Source organism: Mchenga conophoros, linkage group LG1, assembly GCF_057382185.1.
Source record: "Mchenga conophoros isolate Kocher_MC1m ecotype Shallow Benthic linkage group LG1, M_conophoros_male_GT1.1, whole genome shotgun sequence".
NCBI classification, from domain to species: domain Eukaryota; kingdom Metazoa; phylum Chordata; class Actinopteri; order Cichliformes; family Cichlidae; genus Mchenga; species Mchenga conophoros.
This window is the reverse complement of record NC_140526.1, coordinates 5,996,496-6,008,069: the sequence shown is the minus strand read 5'-3', so window position 1 is coordinate 6,008,069 and position 11,574 is coordinate 5,996,496. Positions and strand designations below refer to the sequence as shown.

General features: G+C 51.4%; 1 protein-coding gene across 1 annotated transcript; it reads right to left on the bottom strand.

Moving 5' to 3' along the window:
- Positions 1-1,315: 1,315 nt before the first annotated feature.
- Positions 1,316-4,043, bottom strand: LOC146582801 (cyclin-dependent kinase 3-like). Its single transcript, XM_085279657.1, has 2 exons — positions 3,177-4,043; positions 1,316-1,450 (listed from the first exon to the last, which is right to left on the bottom strand). Exons 1-2 carry the CDS (start codon positions 4,041-4,043, stop codon positions 1,316-1,318), a joined length of 1,002 nt encoding a protein of 333 aa, XP_085135783.1.
- Between the last annotated feature and the right edge of the window lie 7,531 nt (positions 4,044-11,574).

The following is an 11,574-nucleotide window of genomic DNA, read 5'->3' as shown; positions in this document are numbered from 1 at the left end:
ATAATAAACGACCACCGTGGAACAACGTGTGGAATGTCCCATCTTTATTTATTCGTGTGCTGTTCAAACCACACGCGTCTGGTAACTGACGCGTGACTCGTACATTATGTGACAGCTAGATGTTAGGTTAAGCACGAGTACTTGGGTGCTTGTCTACATTTGTCCACCTGCAAAAGTATAACCATATCATCACGACTCAATGTATCAAAGTCAAAATGAAAATAAGGCCTGAAACAATGACACGGTCCACATTGTACACACATCTCAACGGCTTTATTCGAGAGGTTACACGTAACAACGTATTATAGCACAGAGAAACATGTGACATTCTGCGGTCCGCCAGCAACAGAGGCACACAACTCTTAACGGAGGGACTTAGTGTAGTTTCCTTCTCGTGTAAAGCACCAGATGCCCTGGGTGCGATGTCCCACGCCAGCCTGCGAAGCTGACACGTATGAGCTCGGTGAAACACCAGGTGATTTGTTTCAGCAGCTCAGTTGGAGTCGTCGCGTGTCCGGTGAAATGCAAGTCGCCCGTGTAAATTATATAGTCTCCGCGAAACCTGGCGATCAGACCTTCGTACTCATCCGACATGATGCTAGGGTACGTGAACATGAGACCCGATGCACCCTTGTAGCGAAGAACCGCATCGCGACAAGACAGTGCTTCGACCAAATCGTTGGAAGGTTTCGCATCTGTGAGATGCACCACCTTTGCGGCAAATAGCTTGTGTGCTATGTAGTAATCCGTTACGCCGGAACGGCTTTCCACCGACAGTATCTCAGGTATGGTGGGGAATCTGATCCCCTTGGCCTCGGTGATCAAGCTAGACAGGCAGCCGGCTCCGTGTTCGAAACGCACCGGGGTGGTTCTCAGCAAAGCTGCTACGCTACCGCATATTCTCTTCCACCGATTAGAAGGATGCTTCTCATCGGGGTATTTGCGGCTGATCGCAATGCCGTCGCAAAGCGACACATGGTCACCGTGAGCACATTGTGTAGGTGAAACCCAAACCGACCGGGTGTCATTCTTCTCCATAGTTGCGAGCTGGGTCTCGGAGCAAGTGCACCGTAAGTCGTCCTCGTGTTCCATACGTGCAGCCAGCATATTCCTAGGTCGGCCAGTCTTCCGGCGTCTAGGTCGGCCAGTCTTCCGGCGTCTAGGTCGGCCAGTCTTCCGGCGTCTAGGTCGGCCGCTCCCGACGTGTAGGTCGGCCGCTCCCGACGTGTAGGTCGGCCGCTCCCGACGTCTAGGTCGGCCGCCCCCTACGTCTAGGTCGGCCGCTCCCGACGTCTAGGTCGGCCGCTCCCGACGTCTAGGTCGGCCGCTCCCGACGTCTAGGTCGGCCGCTCCCGACGTCTAGGTCGGCCGCTCCCGACGTGTAGGTCGGCCGCCCCCTACGTCTAGGTCGGTCGCTCCCGACGTCTAGGTCGGCCAGTCTTACGGCCGTCTGTAAAAACATGGTACACAAAAACACACACAAGCATCAGTGTACCGACCAACATATGTACCACTTGATGTATAAAGTACGCAGCATACACAAAATGCATATACTATACACCATGTTCAGTGGGGAAAAAAACAGAACGGTGTGTACCGAACAAAAACTCTGTCTCTGTCAGCATTCTAGGTCGGCGGTTGCTCGTTCTCAGTCGGTCCGACTCACACTCACCGAACCCTTTCACAAGAGTATAAAGCCCCAAGACTACCGGTGTGTTCGTCGATTGCAAGTGGGTTTGCTGGAAAACATGTGGCAGTCAAAAGCTTGCGTTCGAGTGCTAGTCAGCCTGCTAGCACTTTGGCTGGAGTGTTGCAACCAAAGTGCGATTGGCTACGCTGGCCAAGAACAAGTAGCTGTATTTGGGAAACTGTCTTATTCGCTCTCATTACCTGGCTATTTGGAAAGTCCTACTTCTGTCTTTCGAAAAAACGGTCAGGTCGTCAGGCCAGCTAGCCACCATCTGTATGAAGTGACACACACTAGATTGGGGTACCAGGTCACCATTCGATTTCTTACTTGCAATGACGAAGGGCAATATGTGTTAGGCGGGGCGAGATTCACTGTCATCGCAAACCCAATCGATCGAGGTATATATTATTACACGTCAAAGGCGCGCTGTGGAACGGGAAGGACGCCGTGTAGCGTAACAGACAGCACAGCAGTTATCGCTCCGCTAGATGGAGTCGGCGCAATTTACAAGTTTCACGTTGAGACTCCCGACATCTGGCGTGTAATAGAGATATGGAACCACACTATGAGCCCAACACAAAGGCTGACCGGTGGCTGTTTTATAACCCCAAACGGTACGACGTTTGTGGGGCGCGGCAATGTAAACTACAAGTATTTCATTTACACACGGCAAAGTGCTGAAGCGGATCAGTCCTGTTCACAAGTCAGTCGGTCTCTCGACGGTAATCCGGACGACGCTGATCCAATCGATGATCCTGCCACTGGGAGCACGGCAGAGGAACCCGAGCACATGACACCGCAGACTACCACTCGCTGTACGTAGTAAGCACATATTCCCCCCCCCCCCCCCCCTCTGCGATATCACGATATCGACACGGTTGTTGGATGGGGTGTCGAGTAAAAAAAAAAATAACAATGCACTCTTTTCATCCTTAGTGTGCACAGACGACTGCCGCATTGCCATACCCAAATTGGTCCCCCTGCAGCCCGTGGACACCACCAAGGTGCAGCTGTATGCCATTTTAGCCAAACGTAAGCCCGCCGAATGCCACACGTGTGTATGTTTGTGTAATATATAAACTACGTGTTAATTACCATGGTATATGTTCACAGTTGACAGGATAGAAGCCACGATCAACAAAGTCAACGTTTGCCGTTCCGACGCCAGCCGCAACGGAGGACTCGACGCAAAAGTGTTGCTCCTGCCACTGTTTGCGCGTCTCTACATATGAACAACGACGCTGTTGGGGTCTGCTCAGTGTCAACATGTGGTATTATATGGACTCTGGTTGTATGCATAACAATCTTGTCTTCCACGCAAATAAAAACAAACATGACAGCACAATGACAAAGGGAGTGAGATGCTTTATTGTATGAATGCACAAACATACACATACACATACATATGAGCGTCCTCACATCGCAACATAAATGCACACTAGTGTGATTTACAGGCTGTGCGCTGAATGCCAGCGTAACGTTTCACACGGTCAATATCAACATCGGTGATCGCGGCGGCGATCCGTTTCCATCTACTGTCATCCAGTAACGTCCGCGCAGTGAGTCTGCGCTTCGGGTCGTACTGAAGCAATGCCAACGCGATTCTCTTCACCTCTGTACACCGCATCAGGGTGGGCATTACACACATGGGATTCCAGATGCTTTCGTCGTCGTGGTCGTCGCGACTGAGAGTTTCATTGATGATTTTATACGTTGGAAAGTTTTTACTGTGAAAGGTCATCGTCGCCTCCATGGCATCTACTATCAGCACGCCCAGGCTCCACATGTCGATAGCGCAGGTGTACTGCGCGATACCCTCCTTCTTTGTGTCAAATAATTCCGGGGCTCTGTAGGACTCCGTTACCAACCCAGAACTCATGGACTTCGCAGCATACCTAGAAAGGCCCATATCTGCCACCTTCACGGTTAGCGTGTCCGCTGTGAGCAACACATTAGCGGGTGTCAGATCTCTGTGTATCATGTTAAGCCCGTGCATGTAAGCCAGAGCGTCGGCGATCTCCAGAGAGAAACGGCCGATAAACGTAATCGGCAACAGGCCCGAGTGATAGCGACCCTGGTAGATCACCTCAAACAGCGTTAAAGGGAGGTAGGGCATGAGCGTTGCTATCTCGCCATCGTGAAGAAAACAGTCCAGCGTCTCCACTATATTAGGATGGCCTCTCAAAGCCGATAGACAAGACAGTTCCCGGACGGTGGAGTCCGTCATAGTGCCGTTTTCGTAATTGCGGTGGCACTTCAACGCATAGCGTTGATCGGTAACGCGACACTTAACGTGGTACACAACACCATATGCCCCTTCGCCTACCTGTGCAACAATCTCGTACTTGTCCATGGCGGTCACGCGAGACGCATGTAATCCGCTACAGTGACAAAAGAGCGATGGCGGTGGTACAACCGCAGAAGCACTTCGCAGGTGTTGATGTTTAACAGAGCCTTGGTGGTTTCGCACGTGTTGATGTCGGCCGAGGTAATGGGCTGTAATTCGGTGGCACGCTTACGGCGTGCCAACCAGTTAATTTCTCTGCAAAACACACTGTTCCATCGACGACTGTTGGAATTGGAACTGCGGCGGACCGCTGATCGTTTAGCTCTTCTTGTAGCCGTTGCGCGGCGAGCTAGAGTGCTCGCCGATACAGGTTCGGCTTTCTGAGTCTCGGAAATCACAGCGAGCAACTGCGACTCTGGTTGCTCGAGTATCGGTGTGCCTGCTGGCGGATCGCGTATAACAATGACATCAGAACACCCGGGTTTGTTTTCCACCTGATATCTTCGAACCAGCAACTTAGACTCCCCCGTCGAAGTGGAGCTGTGTGTCGGAGCGATTACGTTGTTCACGTCGTCCGTTCTTTGGTCTTTCGCACATAGAACGGCAGCGTTTCCGTTGGACACTATAGACTTGTAGAAGTCAATGGCGTCCCCGTCAGTTGTGCCCGCGTCGACTGGGTCGATAATCAGGTTGCCGCTTAATGATTTCCTAATGAGCCGCGAGCACTTGGCATCTTTCGCATGTATGAACCCACACACGGTACTATCTTCCTGCAATAATACTATGCACGACACGTAGTTGGATGTCTCCAGGTCGGCCACCAGACACGATAGATCCGTGGAAGTGTAGCCTGTTGCGGCAAACGTATACCTTGTCACCGCTCTGATATCGAATTCCTCTCCGTGTTGCTGTTCGAGCACACCGCCGCCGTGCTGCACAAGCGCGGAGTACTCCCGGAGCAAGGTGTTGGCGGACTCACGTTGAGGAATTGGTGTTACTTCTACTCGGCAGTTTGATGCTATGCTATTTAAGTACGTGTCCACACTGTTGATAGTACCTTGCGTTCTTAAATAAACAAAACCACTAAGCGTCTGGTCGCCCGTAGATCTGATCACCGTGGAATACGAAACCAACGCCTTGTCCCTGAGTCGTTCCAATAAGTCCTTTGTGAAGCTCTCTGAGTATATAGGTGTAGTGAATCTAAAGCGGTTTAGGTAGTATCTCATCGTTTGTAGGGTAATGTAACCCTCATGCCGTCCCTATGTATGATCAACAAACACAAGGCAACACAGCACAGCACGTTACTGCCCGCCGTCCCCACAGGTCGACGATATATAATGCCCGCCGGCTTGCCTGCTGGACACTTATTGGCTGTGTACTGCCTTTTTATTGCGTCTGTGTGTAATGTAACAATAACCGAAACCCTGATATGACAAAAGAAATACAAATGACATTGGGTTCATTGTGACATTGAAGACTTTATTGTTATTCATATGTACACAATTTTTTGATTACATTATTCAAATAAAAGACAACCATCGCCACCTTCAGCCTAGAGACCAGGTGATAGTGTCACTCCAGTCGCTCCAGTATTTCTGAACTGCCATTGGGATCCCGGGTGTCCATCTAGCTCTCGCGGTCACGGTTCCATCTTCGTACGAGGCAGGAACCTTTAGTTGACAGCTCTTGTTCCTGAAACACCTTCGAATCTCTCTGAAAAGATAGAGCGTTTTCGTCGTTCCGCCACTCTACGTCCACGTACATGCTGCAGTTCCAAAGCCCCCGACCTGCAGTTCCAAAGCCCCCGACCTGCAGTTCCAAAGCCCCCGACCTGCAGTTCCAAAGCTCCCGACCTGCAGTTCCAAAGCCCCCCCGACCTGCAGTTCCAAAGCTCCCGACCTGCAGTTCCAAAGCCCCCGACCTGCAGTTCCAAAGCCCCCGACCTGCAGTTCCAACTCTCCCGACCTACAGCGACCGTTTTGTATTGAGTTGAGGTTGAGCACATTGATGTGGTGCATGTTGTGAGCTTTCTATTGACCTATGCTGTTACTTTTTGTTACAATGGATCGCAACAAAGGGCCCCCAGAGCGGGTTGTGGGACTGTTGTCCAGAAAGAGGAAACTAGGTTCTTGCGCCCCTGTAAATCAACCAGCTGACACATCTGTTCTTCGTGGCAACTCCGACTGTGCGGCGAACACCGACGACCAACTTGTCATTCCCACGCCAGACATGGAATTAGGCTTACAGTCGATGACTAAGGAGGATCTGAACAAGGCCGACTGTGCGGCGAACACCGACGACCAACTTGTCATTCCCACGCCAGACATGGAATTCGGCTTACAGTCGATGACCATGGAGGATGTGAAGAAGGCCGCCGTGAGCCAAGTTCGTCTACACCGTGTCCACGCACCAGCGGCTTTGGTGCACGCCCAAGGCCTGCATGGCATAAACCTGGAGAGGTACAACAATTACAGACTGGCCGCGGTGTCGTGGTTTGCATACATCGTACCACTCTGCACATCCGCGGATGTGCACACGGTGGTTTCGGCCACACTCGATCTGTTGGACAGACATGTGGTAACGTCACTGCAAAACGGCATCGAGCTCCAGGACCTGTTGCGCGAGATTAGATCTACACGTGCGGCATGCTTGATGCTTTCGTGTCACATGCACTGCGTTTTCAGGACCGTGGGGTTGCAGCATGTGTGTCTCGCGTATCGCTGGCCTGTGAAAGCGGTTACCGCGGACCCCAACTGTGACGAGGACGACGAGCAATGTACTACAGTGGACGGTGTACGGCGAAAACTGCAAGAGATAACAGTGACACTAAAAGGCAGCCTATTCCCCACGCACACAGAGACTGCGATCAGCGTGCTTTGCAAGTACATGCTCCTAGAGCATGTGGGTGAGACGGCGAATCGAGATGCATTCGCAACGGAGCCGCGTATACGGTCTTTAGCCATGAAATTGTACGCACGACGAGCCCTGACCGTAGAACTGCTTAAATATAAGCCTGTCCGCTGCATGGCAGCGTGTTGCCTAATGGCCATGACCAAGACGTTAGACATTGCACCCGTCAACGCAAAAACATTACGGCTTACTGTGATAGATCTGCTTCTGGACATGAACTGTCAGGGCGTGAGTGAACAAGAGCTAAATGACATGGCTAGTCTACTGGCGCCGGAGGACTGCGTGGTGTGCACCGGTCCATTTGTGACGACCGCTTGTGCAGAGAGAGCATTGCGAACATTGTCGGCTTCATCCTGCTGCGGTTGTAAAGAACTGGTCGGATGACATTGCTGTACAAAACATTTGTGTCATGTATACACATTGTGAAAACAAATAAACAAACGCATTTGATATATCAGACTGTATGTTTTCTTTATTTGTGGTTGGAACATAAACACATTTTTCCTTGTTACATTCACACATTATGCACATGGATGAACAAGCAAAAAAAAAGATCGTTCGAATGGCACGTTCATCACTAACTACATCCATAGTCGTTGGCGTGTAACACAAGAGGAATCGTGCCGACTTCGTTGCCTCGCCCGTCTCTTGTAGGTTCCACGTCCCGTATTTGCCCGGTGCCGCTACGATCCCGGACGGCTTCTTTGATTCTGCTGTCACAACACCAGGCTTCAGTCGGTGAGGCCCACGCTAGTATCACCGCGGGGGTCTCGTTTGTGCACAGCCATACCCTCGAGACCGATCCTGAGTTCGTAGTATATGTCACCTCGATGTGTTCTCCAATGCAATACACGCGAAGAGGTCGAGCTAGGATCCCCGCTTTAATCAGCGCATCTAGGCCGGTCGAGATATTTGTTTCGAAAATAGCCCCTTTTAAGTCGAAGAAACGTTTGGGGCACAAGCACCTGCCCAACGGGTTTTGATCGGGGCGCCTACGGCGGTCCCGCGTGTACACACGGGTTTTGACGATCGTCTGTGTGACCACCAGCTCGGTTTCACCATTGTTCGCTCGTAGTTCCACGGCGGTATTCATATTTGGGGTTTTTTGTTGTTGTTGTTGTGTAATTTACACAGAGTAGATGACCACAGGTTTGCTCCTTGTCCACTCCCAGCGATCGACAACAAGTGTCGTGTGGTTGTGCTGCAAAGGGTTGTTACCGGCTTTGTGTGAACCTCGGCGAATGAACGCTCTGAGTCGGCGGGCGGACTTATGCTCTGGGAAGGCGGACGAATGGTTCGAGTCGGTGGATGAATCCTCTTGGTCGGCGGACGAATCCTGTGGGTCGGCAGACTAATGCTCTGGGTCGGCGGACGAATGAGCTGAGTAGGCGGACGATTGCTCTGCGTCGGCGGACGAATGCGCTGAGTCGGCGCACGAACGCTCTGAGTCGGCGGACGAATGCTCCGGGTTGGCGGACGAATGCTCTGAGCCGGCGGACGAATGCCCTGAGTCGCTGTGAATGGACATCGCGGTGAATGGCACTGCGCATCACTGTGAATGGCATTGTGCATCACTGTGAATGACAACAAACTGTGAAATGCCAGATACCGGTTTATTATAAACTCTGTGGAGTGCACTCTCAGCTGAACACAAACGGTCGGCGATGACAACCAAAGACACTGATTAACACCCAGGAATTCATCGCTTACAACCGCTAGAACACCATGGCCAGTAACTCAAGAGACCTTGATGAGATGCCACAACCGCGGACCTCAGAGCGCGTGGTGAGACCGTGCTGGCTGAACATAGACGCATCGGGTCCACGTGTTATCGTCTCTGACGGGTTGAGCCAAAGTGTCCGGCATCTCAATGACCCCCCCACCTTCGGATCCGGTTGGATGGCAGACGCCACGGGCATGATTCACATCGCAGGGTCGTACGACACGTACAAATGCGTAGACTGCAACATAGTCTTGTCGGGATACAAAAAGGCCGACAGAAGCCTAAACGAGCACGTCCTTCGTAACGCTGCCACAGGGCACCGATGCCGTTACCTAAAGGCTAAGTTCAAACGACGCGAGAACGAACTGCGGCTGTTGGAAGGCCTGCTACGCTTCCAGGAAGGTCGAGTTGCTTTCCCGTTGCACCTGCTGCTCGCAAAAGAGCAGTACATGATACTGGCGGGGTGCTGGTATTGCGTGCTGTGCTCGCAGAAAAGGGGAGACGTTCACCATCCAGCATGTGCCGACATGGCGTCGGAGTTGAAACAGTTTCTCATCAAGACAACTCTGGCGACAAGGCCCGCGGGAGCGCCGTTGTTCACCAAAGCGGCGGTTCCTGGGACCGTAGACTATTATGCACTGGGCGATATATGGGAATCCGACGCATCCGCCATTCGCACCGTTTGCGATTTCTCGGAGTTAGGCGATAAGGCGAACATGGAACATCTGCCATGGACTCGGGACAAACACCAATGCGCTGCTTGTGATTTGTTTCTCCACAGCTTTGTGGTAGGAGACACCTTTGTGGGCGAGCACATCTATTACATATACAACGAAGGTAAGCGTTGTCCGTATATCGACGCGAGATACAGCAGAGACGAGATACTCTACGAACTCGGACGGCAACGTTCCCGGAGAGGACTACTCGCCTTCCCGAGTCGCGTACTCACAGCCGAGCGGGGCTACAGCTCCGTGGCCGATCTGGAACGATGCCTAGTGTGTGGAGTTACCACTTTACAGGAAAAGTATCTGCCTTCGCTTGGTCATGATGCCTGGTGCTGTGATATGAAAAAGGCCTTGGAGAATAAACTGGAAAATCTGCGACTCGTGTAAATCCTAAAGACAACACGGTTCATTTTCTTCCTCTACAATTTGATATATGTCTGTGCGCTTCGCACCTCATATGTTACACAAGTTGATATAACCCCCCCCCCCCCCCTCCCTATGTTTTCATGTGCTCTCGTTTAGCTCTCGATAGAGTGTAGCGGATTGTTGTACTAAGGGACCGTGTTCACAATAAACAATCTTTCTGTGGAAAACCTAGTATTGTTTTTGTTTCTGTTTCTGCCTCTTCTTTTTCCACCACCACTCACACTACTGTAGCGCAGGGTTGCAGACGCCATGACAGAACACAACCCCTCGGTTGCTTATCAAGATAGCGTAGACACGCTGCTCTTGACCGTAATAGATGGAACGATAACACACCGTACCCAGCAGTGTGTCGCTAATAAAGGGCGAGCATTTAGGGTGTTGAAACGTGCAGTCCGTGATGTGTTGTGGACGCAAAGAACGGAATACTGCGGTAAGTGTTGGGTGTTTCTCCACGACGACTATCTGCAATAGTGTCGTTGGCGGACAGTAACGTAGTGTACTTTGAAAAACTTGCAATTGTAATAACCACACGCACGTCCACACAGGCATGCTCTCACTGCAGACCACCGCCGCCGAAGTGCCAATGGTCACACGTGTGGCACGCACCTTGTTTTCAGACGGCATTATAAACTGGGGACGCATAGTAAGCCTTGTGGCTTACGGCACAGTGTTACTGCAAGCGTCGAAGTCAACCTTGGGACCCGAGTGCGCTTACGCGATCGGCGTGTCGATAGCGGCTTACATTACAGACAATCACATGGATTGGCTCGCTGGCACCGATGGTTGGGTATGTTCTTTCTTTACTGTTTTTTTTTCGTCACTTTTGCCTAGTAGACACTTTTAAGCATTTACAATGATGGACACAACAACCCTCACATCTGTTGTCACGTGTTGCTCTTTTCAGGACGGATTCGTGGACACCTTCGACCGAGTACACCAACGGCCGTGGCTGTCAACGGAAGGAAAGCTGCTTTTGCTTGGTGTGGGATTCGGTTTATTGTCAGTTTTACTGTGATACAAGATAATAAATACAATTTACACACACACACACACACACACACACTTGGTACATGTCTTCTTTCCATGCTTACACTGCGCAATGTACATGGGGAACATGCACCATCACCATCACAACCTACAAACATATCACATCTCAGCCCCAAACCCCGTGACTTCGAACGGTTCCAGTTCCAGTGTGAGGTCGAAAGTCGACGTTTGGTCTCCGGAATAGGGTTCTTCTAGGTTAGACGAAAGCCAACTTGTCAACACATCCCATTCGTCGTAGACACACTCGTGACCCGTGTGCACATTTACACTGTCCAACATAGGGTCTGAGTCCAGTAATACATCCTCTGGTACAGCTGACGTGACGTGAAGCGCACCACCGGAGCTCGTGCGCTTCTTGGGCGTAGCGTTCCTTCTCACCCCGGCGTTTGCGGCTGCATTCACTTGACGATGAATTAACATCGTGCGATCCACCTCTCCCCAGTACTCACACAGGCGGCCCCACCAATAAGCTGCGCTTTCGTCGAGCCAGGGTGTCAGAACGTAGCGTCTTATGTCATGGTACACCAGACCGATTGCGTGTAACACATTTAAAATATCGTACACCCTTCTTTCTTTGACGTTCAGTGTCACGGAGAGACTCCTAGGGACATAGGGTCCGGGATTACTGTGCACGTGCCGATACACCACCTCGGTGTAGTGCAGCAGACGACAATCTCGGTTTTTCTTGTGTCGGTTACATATCTCCATCACAGGCACGACTTTGAGGGCCTGCAGGACGTGCAGCGCGTCGTAGAATCTGCGCACC